Here is an 18,108-nt window from a genome sequence, read left to right as displayed (position 1 = left end):
AAATATATATACAAAATTGCTAGGGAAAACGGAATTTTCATTCACATTGTCTGCTATATAGTAGCATATTCATGCAGATTAATTACTCTTTTGTGCTAAGCCAAATATTTTTTTCTTCTCACTGAAAGAACTCACATATATATACATACTGCTCTTAGACTGAACTATCTCATGATAGTATAGGACATTAAAATCAACATAACATTCACAGACTCACAATGATGTAATAAGAAAATATTTATATATTGTCCAGACTATAGTAAATGTTCAACAAATATGAAGTGGTCAGCTACTAGCCAGAGAGTGCCAAAACTGATTCTCCTTTCCAGATCCTTATAATTCAACCTTTTTATGTACAGCTGTTGCCTTGGTTTACCCTCAGCACATGTGAGTTCAAGTTGAAGTGGGGAAGGATTTGAATCCATCTTAACACATTCTCAGTCCCCGTGGCCAACTGCATTAACCTACGAGACAGTGGAACTGTCCCAGGCTCAAGCCATGTGACACCCCCACTCAGAGACCAGTTCTGGCTGTGTGCAGGAAAGAAGCAAGGAAGAGCCATATCTCAGTGATCACCTCAAGATCATCTTTCTCTAGTGTTGTGGGCTTCTCGCGCCTGTTAACCGTCACTTTGGGAAACACTGCCATGTAATGGGGAGACCTTGGGCTTTGAGGGTCCACTACTCATGAGCTGTGGACTTTGGGTGAACTTAACCTCCCTGAGACTCAGTATTTACAGGAAGTAGCTTTCTGAAAAATGTAATGTAAGCTATGTAACTGAGTACAAGATAGAGATAGCTCAGGATTATTTCTCTGTAAACAATGTAACTGCATACATTATCAGGAGACTTCCTAGGTTACTCTGGGCCGGAGTGCATCCGCTGTGCCAAGAGAGGGTCTCAGAAGCCACATGAACAGTTGCAGAACTCTTTTGGCATCACCTGTGCCTCATGATTACTTTTATCCTCAAAATTACTAATAAAGCTTGATTCTGGGCAAGAACTCTGTACCATGGGAGTCAATCCTTACGTTACTCATTGCCCAACGTCTTTCTGCCTATAAGAGCAGAGATGAGATTTCATGTTTTTTATGTTACTACACTGATTCATGAGGCATGGTCTGCTGGGTCCTTAAGTGGGTAAAGACCACCAAATTTAGGATGTAGTCAAAATAAAGACACATTTATTTTTAAAAAAATTTAAGAAATAAATGTCTCCAGCCTAAGCCCCTTTTCCTATACCACCAGCCTTAGCAAGCTGTCTCCCATTATCAGCACACTCTATGCTGCTAAATAGAAGAACCTGCTAAAATATGGCATCCAAGTTAACACTTGTTGGTCTGTGGATTTTTTTCATGAGAGTCGGCAACAACCATCCAGCAGAATAAGCCAGCAGTAGGTAACTGCCTACTCTCCCATCCACAGCTGTCAGCAGATGGACGTGCCTTTCCTCTTCTGCTTTCCACAAAGCAGCCCATTCTCTTCCTACCTAATACACTAAAGGGAACATGTTAGAACTTTAAGACATCATTTTACAAAGGTAGGTAATGTCTCCTCTAAACATTGGAGTCTATTTAAAATTAGTGGGTGTGACAATGGCAGCAGCCCAAAGAGCAAGTGAAGGAATTACATTACTAAGAGGCATATCATTTAGATACTCTCTGTCCTGGATCACCTGGCTTGAAAGAAAAGAATCAGATATTCTTTCCCCCATCTTTTTTTTCTACTTCCCTCTTCTCTATGCACACCCAGGGCAAAGGTGCTTGCTAGCATGGTCTCTGGCATTTTTGTAGGTGTTGACAGGGCTCTTCACAGAAATACTGCCAGACTATCCAGTACTGTGTTTAAATAAATATCTTAAACTGTAAAAATAATGGATTTGTTTGAAACAATTGAAAAAAATTAGAAGGAAATATCATAACCTTTAAAAATATGCATGCAAAAGTGTTGGTACTTACCGTTGAAGAAGCAAATGTTCTAAAACTGACAGCAAGGACCCCATCAGACCACTCGTGGGACACTAAATCAAACTGTCCATACAGCTGACCCATGGTGACAGACTTAGGATTTAAAACAATTATTTGAACCTTGTTTTCTTCCATTAGCCCCTTAATGAAAAAAATCATTTATTTATTTTGAAGAATACTGTCACTATTCATAGAAAACATAACTGTGTATATAGAAAATCCTAAAGAATCCACAAAGAAACTACCAGAAGGAAGAATTTAACAATGTTCCAGCATACAAGGTCAATATATAAAAATCAATTGTATTTTCTACATAATGCCAATGAACAACTGAAAAATAACATTTTTAAAATACCATTCACAACAGTATTTAAAAGTTCACAAAATAATAAGGACGAAATTAGCAAATGTTATGCAAGATCTATAAATCTAAAGCTATAAAACAGGAGTTGGCAATTTTTTTTTGTAAAGGGCCAGATAGTAAATATAGGCTTTGCAGGTTTTATATGGTCTATTACATTTCCTTCTCTGTTTCTCTTTCTTTTTTAAACAAATTTTTAAAAATGTTAACACAACTCTAAGTTTATTGGCATTACAAAAATAGGCTCTGGGCTGAATGTGGCTGAATTTGGGCTATAATTTGCTGGCCCCTGCTACAAAACATTCTATGAGAGGAAATGAAAAGATCTAAATATAGAAAAATTTATACTTCTCATGGAGTGAAAAGTTAATATTGGTAAATTGTCAGTTTCTAACAGAACACTGAAAGATGGTCAATGACATTGTTGCAAGAAATGTTAACATCAGGCATAAGACTTTTTTTTTTTCAAGTTAATAGACTTTATTTTTTTAGAGTGGTTTCAGGTTTACAGAAAAATTGAGCAGAAAGTACAAAGATTCCTTCTACCGCTTAGCACAATTTCCCTTATTAACATCCTGCACTGGTGTGGTGCATTGTTATGATTGATGCTTCAGTACTGATACATTATTATTAACTGAAGTTTATAGTTTATATTGGAGTTCACTCTTTGTGTTACACAGTTCGATGCATAATGTCATGTATCCACCATTATATTAATGCCATTATATAGAATCATTTCACTGTCCTAAAAATTCCTTGTGCTCCACCTATTTATAATAATTTATTTTTTATATACAAGAACATAACAAGTTCAACTTTTCCCAACACTGGCTTCTAACTGCCACCCTCAGGGCTTGGGACACAAACTACTAAACTGAAGAAAAGATATGAGAAAAATAATCTTAAGCAGTAAAACAAGCTTAAGGTCTTTGCTTCCCTCTCTGTGTCCAGGAAGAGAGTAACAATGTATCCTCTTAGATACAAAAGTATTGAAAGCTCTATCATCTTAATGAGGATAAAGTTGCTGCCATCAAAGAAAAGTTTTTATCCCAAATGCAATAAGCTATGGCTTGTCTGAGGTTGCTAAGGAAGTCTGCTCCTTATACATAATCTCAATGTCACTCTTAGGATTCCCTGGTAATGAACCATTTGGACTTTACAAGTGAGCCAGAATACTTGCTCATACTTTCATCTTCTTTTGCTCTTAGAGCAGCAACATGTTTGGTTCTTTTAGAGACTTATTTTTTTATAGCAAAAACAATTAGTCATACAGCAATAAAACAACAAAACAAGAAAAACACAAACAAGAAAAACACAAGATAAGGAAGGTAGGAAGACAAGCAGGAAGTCAAGCAGGAAGGTTGAAAAAAATAGAAGATAAAAGGCAAGGGAAGGAAAGAAAGAAAACAGCATGGAAATATAAAAGCAGAAGAAATAGATCATGGAAATATGTAGCATATTAGTTTGTATGATAATATTATAAATATAAATGAATTTAAATTCCCCTTAGAAAAGATAAAGACCATTGATCTGTAGGAAAAAAAAAAGACAAACTATTTATTTTCTGTAAAAGGTAAATCATTCATGGACACAATTAAAGACGGGGCAGATCTATGTGCAGGGAGGAAGTAGGGGCGGCAATATTGAAATTAGACAAAGTAGATTCAAGGCAAATAATAGAACAAGTAAATAATTTTATCTTGATTGAAGGGGAGAATCCACAATGAAGATATAATGATCACAAATCCTGTATAGGCTACAGACATTGATATATGTGAAGTAAAAACTAGTCAAAATATAATGAGAGGTAAACAGAAATGCAATATTAGTTGGAGAATTTAAAACAGCCCCATCCCTTTAACATATCAAAGTAGACCAAAATGTGTTGTGTATAAGAATTTTGAATAATATCATTATATATGTATGCACATATGTACACACACACATTCCAAGTAGGTTCATTAGAAGCTACTAACAAAGGTTTACATTATAAATCTAACTACCCAGAAAATAAAAAATACTCTCCTAAAGTATTAAAGGAAAACTTTCAGACTTTTCTGTGTTTGCAAATTTTTTTCCATAATGAACATGTATTACTTTTATAATTTAAAAAAATAAGAAAGAAAAACTTCAAAGGCAAATTCTTTTTATGGCATATACTTTATATGCTGAACTTCTTATTTGCTTAATTTTATTTTTCTAATTTCATTTTCTCTTTGACTCATTTTTCTCACGATTTTAAGTTGCCACATTGAAAGGATCTTTCAAAATGACAGTACATTCTATCTTGCACAAAGCTGATTATAAATAAATTAATGCATTAATAACACACTTGCCTTTTCACATATATCATTTAGTGCTCCAGCTAAGACACGATATGCACTGGTTTTTCCTCCAAATGGTTCTCCAACAATCATAAAACCATGACGCACAATCATCATTTCATATATCTGAAGAATCTTCTCAGAAAAGAATGGAGTCATTTGCAAATTCATGGCGGCACAATTGTCTTTAATAGCCGCCAGCAAATCATTATAATCTGGTTTTGGTAATTTCACCCCAGGAAACAAATCCGAGGTAATTCCCTGATGATAGATGATTTGGAGGATTTATATTTTATATATTTATATTGAATATACATACTTAACATTGATGGAAATAAAGCCACTAAGTAATAATAATTCAAGTGTTTTTAACAGCCTTATAGAGATATGATTGACATATACAAAACTGCATGTTAAGGTATAATATTTGATAAATGAAACCATCACAACCACCAAAATAATTAACATATCCATCACCCCCAAAAGTTTTCTTGTGACCATTTGTAATCCTCCTTCCCTCCTCTCCTGATGCCTCCCACTCCCATCCCCAAACGACCACTGATCTGTATTCAGTCACTATTTTTATTTATTGTCTAGAATTTAATATAAATGAAATTACATAGTATGTGTACTACTTTTTTTCTTTGGCTTCTTACATTTGGTGTAAATATTTTGAGATTCATATATCACAGCATGTATCAATAACTCATTCCTTTTTATTGCTAAGTAGTATTTCACTGTATCAAAGTGCTACAGTTTTTAAATTCATTCACCTATTAATGGACATTTTCATTGTATCCAGTTTTGGGCTATTACAAATAAAGGATCTGCAAATATTTGTGTATAAGACTTCGTGTGAACAAATGCTTTCATGTCTCTTGTGTGAATCAATTTAAGTGCCCACTGATGGATAATTGGATAAAAAAATGTGGTATATATACACAATGAAATATTATTTAGCCACAAAATGAATGAAATTCTGTCATTTGCAGCAACATAGATGAACCTGGAGGTCATTACGTTAAGTGAAATAAACCCAGCACAGAAAGAAAAATATTGCATGTTCCCATTCATATGTGAGAGCTGAAAAAATGGATCTCATGAAGTTAGGGAGAGTAGATTGGTAGTTACCAGAAGCTAGGAAGTATGCAGGAGGATGAAGTTGATTAATGGGGACAAATATAAGGTTTGATAGAAGAAATAAGATCTAGTGTTTGATAGATCAGTAGTGTGACTATAGTTTATAATAATCTACTGTACATTTCAAAATAGATAGAAGATAATTTGAATGTTTCTAGCATAAAGAAAAGACAAACATTTAAGGTGATAGATATCCCAAGTACACTAATTTGATCTTTACAAGATCAAATATGAACATATTACATAAACTGCAAAAATATGTATATTTATTATACATCAATAAAAGAAGACAAATAATAAAATAAAAAGTTAGAGGCCTAACACTATCTGATTTCAAGGCTTATTATAAAGACTGTGTCATATTGGAAAGGTAACAAATATATCAATGGAACAGAATAGGGAGACCAGAAATAGACCCATATATATATAAGCAACTGATTCTCAACAAACATGCAGAGGAAATTCAGTGGAGAAAAGAGCCTTTTCAGCAAATTATGCTAGAAAAACTAGCCACACTCAAAATAATTAACTTTAATCCATACATCAAACAAATACAAAAATTAGTTTGAAAGCATTTTAATGGATATATCATAGTGGGTTGAATAGTATCCACCAAAATTTCATGTCCATTCAGAGCCTCAGAATGTGACCTTATGTGAAAAGAGGGTCTTTGCAGATGTAATTATTCAAGATAATGTCATACCAGATTAGGGTGGACCCTAAATCCAGTGACCAGTGTCTGTTTAAGAGAACAGAGGAGGGCGACTTAGACACAAAGACACAGGGAAGAAGGCCACATGATGATGGAGGCAGAGACTGGAGTGAAGCAGTTACAAGCCAAGGATTTCAGGGATTTCAGGGAACCACCAAAAGCTAGGAAGAGGCAAGCAAGAATTCTTCCCTAGAGCCTTCAGAGGGAGCACAGCCTTCCAACACCTTGATTTCAGACTTAGACCTCAGGTTATGGGGAAGAGGAAAAGAATGACACCAAATGATATTACGGAAACTTTAAAGTTTATTCTAATACTTCCTCTCTAATCTTAAAGTCTTATCATTCTTTTAAAGAAATTAAGCTTATTTATTTTATTTCTTCAGTCATTAATTGGACAAACATTTATCAAGTGCTGTACCTGTACTGTGCTAGGGATTCGGTGGTGTGTTAGAATAATTACTTTTCTTTTCAGAGCCTACATTCTAGTGGAATTTATAAGCAAACATTTTGTAACTTTTGTGTGCTCATTATATTCTGCAGGAGAAAAGGTACCATTTTAAAATCCCAAGTTGTCAAAAGTCATCCAAAGCAACAAACCTAGCTAAACACACTTCAGATTAAACATGGAATGATCTATGTTTCCCCATTATACTGTGTCATTGTTTTCCATAGTGGAAGTTCCTTTAGGGAGCTTTGCCAACTTGGACACTTGATAAATACATTATTATAAGAGTTTTGATACATTGGAATAATAAATGTTCTTACCTCAAAGAGTGGTAAATCATGGGATAAAAATTTTGGCAGATTTACATCAATGATAGATCTAAGCAGCAAAATTTCTTCATTTTCATTTGGATATTTCAGCTAAAAGAAAATACACTCATGATTATATCTGTATCTGCTAGCCGCACCTCCCTTTCATGTCCACATATACAAAATCTATAGGCAATTTAAACAAATGCAAAAATGTCCTTATTTCTTTTCATTTTATTGGATTGTTGTTAATTTTAGAAACTGACATTTACGCTTGTTGAATTTCTTTTACTACCTTATAATAAAAACCTAGGTTGAACTAACTACCTTTTCACAGAAATGCTAGGCAAAGAGATATTAACCATGAATTCAGTATAATTTGGGAGTTGCCATCACCTATATATTGGGTAGAGCTTGCTGATCCTATGTATTCAAGACTAATAGTGGGTTGATTAAAAATTATTGAAAGTGGGCAATCATTTTGAAGATGCATTTAAATTTAAAACATATTCATTCATTTGCCCATATTTTGATGCCAAGGCCTTTTCTGTAAGTGTAGAGTTCTGCACCTTTTCTTTTTTTTTTGCAAAACAACATCAATAATGCATCATCTACTCTGTCCCATTATGTGTTTTGTTTTGTTTTGTTTTGTTTTCAAAGGGGATAATGCTTTTCAAAGATACTTGTAAGACAATTTAAGTGTATCATCCTTATAAATTTTTGTTTCTTTTTTCAGTTTTGTACACTTTTCTCATCCGCATCTAATCTCAAAGTCAATGTTTTAGCATTTCATCTTTACTGAAACTTTCTTAAACAATGAACTTAGTTTTCATAGAAACAAAAATCCTTCTTTTTATGCTTATATATCATCAGTTTCCCCACCATGTAATGAAATTAAATAATAACAATAACACATCCAGCTGGCTTCAAAAATGTTCAAGAACAAGCAAACTGGCTCTAAGTAAGGAATACAATTCATCTGACAGAAGTCAAAAAAGGACAGAACAGGCGACGATGCTGGCTGTGCTCACCATGCTGCCACATGTGTTAGCGAGTTCCACAGAGAGAGGGGAGAGGCTGGTTAAGGCGCTGAGTCAATATAATAGAGGATGTTAGGAAAACTTACATTAGATTCTAAAACATTTGTGGTATAGCCAAAGTTTACTAAAAATCTGAGCCCTGAACTTGTTACTCATAACAGCGTGAACAAAAATCTAAATTCAGAATTCTTTCTCCCAGCTTTAATAATTTACTCAACATCTCATTCCAAAGTTTCTCCTCCCCCTGCATCTAAGTTTCCAGAACCCTATCTCTTTTCTCTAGAATCTTTCTAACTAATAAATGCCATGTTCATACTTAACTGGCTTCAACTTTACAAAGTCTGTGAAGCCTGGCATTCAGATCCAGTCTCTGAATCTCCAGAGCTCCCCAATGCAAGAGCTAGTCCTGTTCATCTGGATTTTGTCTTTGGATCAATCTAACTGCACATAAATTATGAAGTGTCAGAAGTCTCTTTTGCTATTTGAGAGGCTATTATTTTGAAGATAATGTCTAAATTGTCTCTTGATATAATAGAAACAAACTTCAAAATATTCAGGCCAAAACATTCAACAATTCTAAATTAGCTTTTGACAAAGAATGATAGGATTCATTTGCAGGATTCATTTGCTACGTAACTTTAATAGCTCAATTCCATAGTCAAGATTTCAATGATGACATACACTAGGACACTGCATTATTTTTCCCATTATCTGACCACAATGTAATCCTGACAAGCCAAGTTAATACAAATTGTTGCTTCTAGTCATTTTTGTTTATTGCAAAAAACAATGACTTGAAGTTACGTTAGGCTAATGTGAAATAGAATATCATCACTATCTATCAGAATTCTTGATAATGTTATTATAGAAGATAAAAATGTATGCCATTGTTCTTAATAATGTAGAATATATTTTAAACTCCATATCTTCTACGAATCATGAACGTGAAAATTTTCCAAACTCCAAGGTCACAGTTTGCATTTTGCTATTAACTGTAGCCTATCTTGTTTTCATAAAGAACTAACTAATATATAGTTATATATCATGGTCCCACAAAATGCTTTCAATGAAAAGTTAGCCAAATCTTAAAGTATTTGGGTTTTCATATATACAGTATGATTTAGACCATTTTGAATGCAAACATTATACTGCAAATCTATTACTGCTAGTTCACAGTTGGCTGTTATTGTTTAATTATATTAAGTGACAATATTTAGAAACTTTTGAATATATTTATTAATTATGCTTATTTCCTTTAATGTTTCATACATAATATAGACTGAAATCCTTAAAAATATTTCTCAGAATCCTTGGTATACCCAGTTTCATATTAAAAAGTTATAGAAGAGAGCTCAAATCACTAAGAATTACAAGTATAATCATTCTGTAAAATCACCTAAAATCATTATAAAAATAAATCAACATGTGCAAAATAATACATTTTTAAGTACAATAATCGATTTTTTTTTTCGTCAGTTAATGAAACCAACCAGTTATTGGAACTCTGTGAAGACGTACAGACCTGAGATTTATACATGGGAAATTTACAACTAAGCAACGATTGCGTCCTCTACCTTTAGATTCCCAGCAGCGGTCAGCACTGACTTCACAGCTCTCATTCCATAGTCGTAGTGATGTTGAGATGACAACTGCTCCGAACACAAGCGATATGTAGCCACGATTTTTATAGACAGTGGCCGAGCAGTGACAAACCCACAGGAGTACAGGACTATTTCCGCAATCATGGCATAGTCAGGCACCATCATTGCTACTGTCCGAAAGAGAGCCTATGGGTGTGTAGAAAAGGTGCTTTTAAAAAGACCATCATAAAATGAGCCAAGCACAGAAGGATAAATAACACATGTTCTTCCTCACATGGGGAAGCTAAACAAGTTGACCTCATAGAACCAGAGAGTAGAATAGTGGTAGCTAAAGGCTGAAAAGGGTCAGGGGTGGACAGGGAAATGTTGGTTAACAGATACAAAAGTACAGCTAGATAGGAGAAATAAGTTCTAGTGTTCTATAGCACTGTAGGGTGACTACAGTTAACAATAATTTATTCTATATTTTTAAAGAGCTAAAAGAGAAGATTTTGAATGTTCCCAACATAAAGAAATGATCAATGTTTGAGGTAATAGATATGCTAATTACTCTGATTTGATCATTATTCATTGTATACATGTATCAAAATCTCACTCTGTACCCATACATATACAATTATATGTCAATAAAAATAATTTAAAAGGCAAAAAATATATAAATAAGGGGATTTGGAAATGCAAAAGATAAAATAAAAATACCATCGTAATGACAGCCTTGCTCTTTATTCCATAACATGCTATGACTTTATAGCTTTTCTGCAATAATGTTAAATTTTAATGTTCAAATCATATAGATAAAAAACAACTTAAAAATTGATTTCCTGTTATAAAGTAAATATGTCATTAGCTTTTTGTTTAAAGTCTTTTTCATGTAAGTGTTAATTTTCAATTACATTGTATTCTTCCTGGGAAGCAACATGTTACAGGAGAAAGAACATCAGATTCTGCCAGGATGTTTAAAAGCCAGCTTTCTCATCTGGGCTGGTGAGTGCCTGCTGTGGGGAGACAGGGCTTCAAGCAAGGATCTCCAGGGATCTACTTAATTGTATAATCTAGGGCTAATCAGGTAACCCCTAATAACAAGACTATGTTAAGTAAGTGGTATATTTTGAGAAATTCATAATCTTTTTGAATCTGCAGTCAACATGTCAGTCTTTTAGCAAGCATAATAAACTGGAAATAAGTCATAGATAATTATTATTAGAGATAAATCAATTTTCCAAATTATAAAGATAATTTTTTTCATGATATTTTAAATATTGTGGGACACATAAATGTATGTGATGGCAAGTAAATAGAAAACAAAATAGACTTTAAAAGAATAGGCCGGGCGCAGTGGCTCACGCCTGTAATCCTAGCACTCTGGGAGGCCGAGGCGGGTGGATTGCTCAAGGTCAGGAGTTCGAGACCAGCCTGAGCGAGACCCCGTCTCTACTAAAAAATGGAAAGACATTATATGGACAACTAAAAATCTATATAGAAAAAATTAGCCGGGCATAGTGGCGCATGCCTGTAGTCCCAGCTACTCGGGAGGCTGAGGCAGTAGGATCGCTTAAGCCGAGGAGTCTGAGGTTGCTGTGAGCTAAGCTGACGCCACGGCACTCACTCTAGCCTGGGCAACAAAGTAAGACTCTGTCTCAACAAAAAAAAAAAAAAAAAAAAAAAAAAAGAATAAATAAGAAAATCTAGGTGTAGCATATTAGTAGGTATCAGGACTCATTTCAACAGCTCATGTATTAAAACATGACTTTCTTATACTACAGAGGGAAAACAACAATATTTTAGGGGCTGAAAAAAGCTCCCAAAATAAATGACAATCATATTCAGATAGTTTGTAAATACCTTCTGGGAATTAGTTGAATTACCAAAAACATAAAGTAGATCGAAAATAAGAACATCCTGCTTATTAGCTCCATTTCACAGGCAAGAATGGAAATATTGTTCCCATATTTATATAAGACAGCTAGGATTTAAGCCCTGAGTTTCCATTCTCACAACAGCTTTTTTCTCATGACTTTGTGATACCCTCTAGCGTGTGTGCCTCATGTCGTGGTTAAAAGGTTTGAGCAAAATAGTAGTTTGTAATTCATAATTCTATATAAATAAAAGGTTATCACAAAAACTGTACTTTTGTATAATGTTATCCAAAAAAAAAAAGAACATCCTGCTTAAGTGATCTATTATGATTCTTCTTCTAAGTTGAGAACAAATAAAAAATTTACATCAAGTAGGATCCTTCCAATGTGTTACATTAATTAATAGAGGCCTTAGTACTGCTATTTTATCAACAGCAGTACTATTCTTTTTTCCAGTCTTTTACCATTAAAGAATAGAAAAGATAAAATATAGGTTGAGCAAACAACTTGGAATAGAGATGCTTAAGTAAGTGTGCTAACCACTGCACATATGAGGAAAAAAGAATGCAAGAGAATTGCTGTTACATGGGTGGTACCTCTTTTAAAGGGTAGGTTCTCAAAAACTACCTTTTCAATGAATAAAAGAGACAATGACTGAATTAATGAATCAGTCAGCCAATCAATGACTAGGCTAAGGTGTTACAATCTCTCTACAATAGTACAAATTGCTACTAGTTTAGGATCAACATCCATACTGTGTGTTGCAGGTTTCCCTCTGACAACCCTGGGTATTTCACAAATTCCTATTCACATTCTCTCAGTATTATTAGCAATAGTTTGTGGAACACTATGAAACAGGCATATTGGTGACTTGAGAAACAAAAAATAGAGGGAAAGAAGTTTCAAGAGAGTATCATGATGTTCTACTTAAGTCCTCCACCAAAGATTTAACATTGCTACTTATTTACCACAGTGAAAAGCATCCTGATCACAATATGTTTCAGGCCTGACTCAGTGATTCTCAATCAGGGTGAGTGACATATTTATAAAATACGGTTTGAATTTAGATATGTCAGAAATAATTCATTAGTAATAGCAGTAAGTTTGAAGATAATTTAGTGCTTTGTAAAAACAATTAAATTGGATTCTAGCTTAACCAATGACATGTATTCTTGAGTATGAAAACAAAGAGGGTAGGTACATCTAGATCCAGGACTTGAATAAATGCCAGCATATGTAATCAATGTGAGCATAACCCTTCATGTATATCTCAGCAGAAATAAATAATTGAGAATAGTTGTTCTACTGTTTCTGCCCTATTGATGGAAGAAGAAAGGTGGTACATAAAGAAGAATGTATACTTCCTCAAGTATGCTTTCAAAGGACTCCATATTGGTGCAAAAAAAAAAATTCAAGCAATAACTTCTTAACATTTCTTTCTAAGGAATTGGAAATAGATTTCATGAATATTTTGATCTGCTCAGGAATCAGTTTGATTTTAGTTGAGTGAAATGGAGGACTAAGGATCTACTTTGCTTTTTTCCCTCAGTGGAGCATTTTATCCTATGTATCAGGTTATTAGCTTTGTGATATTAGGATACCTAGGATATGCCTGTTTTACCATGACATCCAACACTTAACTATTCTGAAATGATCACTGTGTATTGATTCTTCAAACTAGTTTCAATTTAAAATACAGCTTCTCTAAAGTGGAAATGTGTTTAAGAAATTGCTCTATTATGCAAGTTTTGTCTAGATGTAACAGGATGTCAAAATGGGATTCTTTCTGCATGATATGATATAATATGTATCAGTTACCAAAGTGCATGTGATCTGCCCACTATGCAATATTTACAAACAAAATTTACTCCACCCTTGAACCTTCTCGTCTACCTATAGATCACAACATACTTGAGAGGGTAAGGAAGGAGGGAGGATTTGTGAAAATATATCCTTTGAAGAAAGCTGCTGTTGTGTTGTGAGTCCCCACAACCTCCTTCACTACCCCGCAAGATCAGTGAGAGCCTGGAAGGCATCCCACATTTGAGGAAATATGGATCAGTGCTAGGCTCATGTCTGAGAAAGCAAAAGTGGCCTGTGGCAGCAGGATTAATGCCCAGAGTTTGTTGGGACAAAGGATGCATGAGCTATACATGATACAGAAAAGGGCCAAGCTGGAGCTATTTTAAGTCTTGTCCTAGATACCTCCTGGCAGAGTGAGTGCTCTCTAACAGTGATGTTTATGGGGAATAAACCAGAGATCCGGGCAGAGAGAAGGGAATAACAACTGGAGAGAGAGAATTCATTACCCAAGTCTTAGGAGGTACAAGTAAAGAGACCTAACAGAGGAGTGTAGGAAGAACCCATAGACATGTGCATGATAGGAGTCAGCTATAAACCTCTGCCAGGTCCAAGAACTTCACCCAGAAGGTCATATCTGAACTGTATGTATATTCAGTGGTTCACTGCTAGTTTATAGGACAGGTATGACTTTGTCAGGCAGGAAAGTGGTGGTTTAGCAAAACACTTGAGAGAGAAAACAGTATGTGGAAAGGCCTGGAATGTTCAGAGGCTAGTGAGGCCCAGTGCAACAGACATACAGAGAAATGGGGGGACAGATGCAGTTGGGTCCTAATGCCAAGGCTCTCATAGATTGTACTAAGAAATCTGAATTTTATTCTATAGGCAAAAAGGAGCCCAGCAGTTTTTTAAGGCTGGAAATTATATGATTGGATTTCCTTTGATAGAAAACACTGGTAGCACTGTAATGGGAAAATCATTATAGTGAATTTCAGCGGGAAAGAGATTGGTGATGAGTGAGCTGTTGCAATAAAACACACTGGAGAAGACAAAAGGGGGGTGGCCGTAAGGTCTGGCCGTGGGACCAGACAGGTGCAGAAGGGATTATAGGACTTTTGTGAAATAGGATTCCTGGGCATTGCTGACTGACTGCACCAGGTGAAGAAGAGGGAAGTTTCAAGGACGATTCTGAAGATTGGTAATGATAATTTCTGGGCTCCATCGGATTTTTTTTTTTTTTTTAAGAAACATGTAACTCTTCCATTTCAGACTCGTTAGGTATTTCCACATACACTTGAAAACAGATGTTCTGTAGCAGCTCTAACAAAGAAGATTGCACAATAGGAGGAACAAAAAAAGCTATCAAAATTTGAGAACAGCTTTCGGTCTAATACAAATACAAAATACATTACCCCAAGAACCACCAGGTGAATATTTTACCACTGTTTCAACATGCACAGTAAATAAAACTGAAAAAGTCTGCATAGGGCATTAACAGATTCAACTAGTAATAGTTACCAGCTTTTTATAAACTATTCACAGATTTTGCCTTTCCTGCCTTTACAATTATTTATATATTCATATTGATTCTACTGAATAAAAGAATAACATAAGTTAATGAATAAAAGACTTCTACCAAAAAAATTTTCCAGAAGAAAATCCCAATAAAAAGTTGCAAAATGCTTCTTAGATAAATGAGGATTTACCAGTTTTCATTTGCTAATCATGCCTTCCCTCGATAAGGTGAAGTACTAAAACAACTGATCTAACATAAATGAAATGGAATGGAAATGGAAAATACAAAATGGAAATACAAAAATACTTGGCAACAAGTAGTCATATCAAAAGTCTTTTGGCGGAAAAGAAAAATTGCTCATTTAGTCTGAGAAGCTGTCAGTCTAAGTGAAGTATAGAAGGAGTATAAGATTTAGTTAGAAGACTTGGTTGTGGATTTACAATTACCACTGCGCTATTCTTCAATATTATTTTCTATGCACATACCATAAACACACAGTTCACCAGACAAGGACATAAAATGGCTAACAAAGATATGGGGGAAATGCCATATTTCACTAATAAGCAAAGAAGTTTTGTTTTTTTTTTTTAAAGTGAAGGGCTGGTTAATTCAATTAAGAAAGCATTTTGTTCTTTTTTGCCAAAAAACACAATTGGGGGGGGGGATCTATGAAAATTGAGAATTGACATGACATGAGATGTAAATTGTTTCAACCTGTCTTAGAAGGCAATTTAGCAACATAGCTCTTGGTCCTATGATCCTACCTAAAGAAATCCTTTAAAATAGAAAAAGACCTTAAGTAAAAACTGTCCATTGTAATATTATTTATAATGCAGGAAAACTAAAAGCAACCTGTAAATGATGGAAAAGAATAGATGATGATAATTACTCTCTCCATACCTTCAGGTTATCTGGCAGTTCTGACCTCCCGGCATACCCAGGGTTCATTGTTATGAAGACAGCACACGTGGGGTCAAGTTTTAGTTCAGTTCCTTCAAATACTAGTATGTCAGCACCTGCATTAATACCTGCAGGTAATCAGGAATGAAATGACTTAGCAATACCTCATGTAAATGTGACTTGGCACCATTCGTTATCTCTCATATTTCGTTTATTTTTACATAACGCAAAGACAGACTAGTCCATTACCTCTTTGGATAGTAAGGATTTGTTGAGCAACCACAGAAAGTACTTCCAAATCAATTCTGTTAAACTCATCAAAACAAGCCCAGGCTCCACAAGATAACAGTCCCTGCGAGAAAAGAGTAATGAAAATTTTCAACTTTATCTGATTGAATATTGTATTGAAATGTTGCATTTTCACCTGATCTTTTCAAGGATTTAATATCCTATCAAGGAAATTGCTTATTCACCTTTATCTTTAAAGACAGCTTATTTTTTTCATTACCAATTCATTATTCTGCAGGAATAAAGAATTTGATCAATTGGAAAATTTTCCAATTGATTTTTTCCTACTTTCTGTATTTTTCTTATCATTTAGATCAATATATATCTGTAATTTCAAAGCTTTTCTTGTTTTTTATTTACAAGCTGATTTTATTTGCTTTTCCCATGTGGATGCTACAGAATGGGTTACGATTATCCTCTAAATAAGATGACTTCAGCTGCCAAAGAGACTGCTTTGTGATTTGAGCACCTTAGTAATTAACTCACATAGTTTAAGGCTCCAATTTGCAATCCTAAGCCACAGCTGCCTCACAAATGCATGCCATTTGGTCACAAGGAAAAACTGGAAAATCAAGCATGTGTAGCTCCGTCTGAATTCATATTTACTTTTTATTTTTTTGAGACAGAGTCTCCCTCTGTCACCTGGGCTAGAATGCAGTGGCATCATCATAGCTCACTGCAACCACAAACTTCCAGGCTCAAGTGATCCTCTTGCTTCAGTTCCTGAGTAGCTGGGACTACAGGCATGCATCATCACGCTTGGCTCAGATTCACTTTTTAAAAACATCAAAAAATTCAATAAATATTTATTGAACATACATTTTGTAATGTGTGTGTGTGTGTGTGTCTGTTTTTTTACTGAGTACATTGTATGTGCCAGGCATGATTCATGGCACTTTGTACATACCTCTTATACAAGCAAACTAAGTGTATACCATATGACTGTGGTCCCCAACTCCCCGGGCCAAATACCGGTACCAGTCTGTGGCCTGTTAGGAGCATGGCTGCACAGCCACAGCAGGAGATGACCGACAGCAACCTAGTGAAGCTTCTACTATATTTACAGCCGCTCCCCATTGCTCACATCGCCACCTGAGCTACTCCTCCTGTGAGATCAGCGGTGGCATTAGATTCTGCATTATGGTGAGTTGTATGATTATTTCATTACATATTACAATGTAAATAAAGTGCACAATAAATGTAATGCGGCCAGGTGTAGTGGCTCACACTTGTAACCCTAGCACTCAGGGAGGCCAAGGCAGGAGGATTGCTTGAGGACAGGAGCCCAAGACCAGCCTAAGCAAGAGTGAGACCCCATCTCTACTAAAAAAAAAGAAAGAAATTAGCCAGGCAACTAAAATAGAAAAAATTAGCCAGGCATGGTGGTGCCTATAGTCCCAGCTACTCAGGAGGCTGAGGCAGGAGGATAACTTGAGTCCAGAACTTTAAGGTTGCTGAGCTAGGCTGACGCCATGGCACTCTAACCCAGGCAACAGAGTGAGATTCTGTTTCAAAAAAAAAAAAATGTAATGCCCTTGAATCATCCCAAAACCATTCCCCCAAGCCCTGTCCATGGAAAAATTGTCTTCCAGGAAACCAGTCCCTGGTCCCAAAAAATGTGGGCCATACGAGATGTTAAGTAATTAGCACAAAGCCACACAGCTATTTACAGCTGACCTTGGATTTGTACATAGTTCATTCTTCTGAATGACCACTGATTAAACTGGAACTCTATGCATGTCAAAGAATAGTACATTTCCATTACTTAAAGAAGATGCGATCTATGACTTTGACTTCTAATGCATGATTAGAAATCAGAGTGAATAGAATGTTCAGGAAGTCACATATTCAA

General features: G+C 35.1%; 1 protein-coding gene across 1 annotated transcript in view; it reads right to left on the bottom strand.

The window, feature by feature from the left end:
- DNAH7 (dynein axonemal heavy chain 7) overlaps positions 1–18,108 on the bottom strand; it is a 238,249-nt gene that overhangs the window by 132,795 nt on the left and 87,346 nt on the right. Inside the window, exons 25-30 of the mRNA XM_069469091.1 lie at positions 16,218–16,320; positions 15,969–16,096; positions 9,870–10,082; positions 7,268–7,366; positions 4,663–4,911; positions 1,957–2,106 (exon numbers count right to left, since the gene is read on the bottom strand). Of these exons, the coding sequence (XP_069325192.1) occupies positions 1,957–2,106; positions 4,663–4,911; positions 7,268–7,366; positions 9,870–10,082; positions 15,969–16,096; positions 16,218–16,320 (942 nt within the window). The remainder of the gene's footprint in view (positions 1–1,956; positions 2,107–4,662; positions 4,912–7,267; positions 7,367–9,869; positions 10,083–15,968; positions 16,097–16,217; positions 16,321–18,108) is intronic.

This window comes from Eulemur rufifrons, chromosome 1 (genome assembly GCF_041146395.1).
Source record: "Eulemur rufifrons isolate Redbay chromosome 1, OSU_ERuf_1, whole genome shotgun sequence".
Lineage (NCBI taxonomy): Eukaryota > Metazoa > Chordata > Mammalia > Primates > Lemuridae > Eulemur > Eulemur rufifrons.
This window is presented reverse-complemented; position numbering and strand designations above follow the sequence as displayed.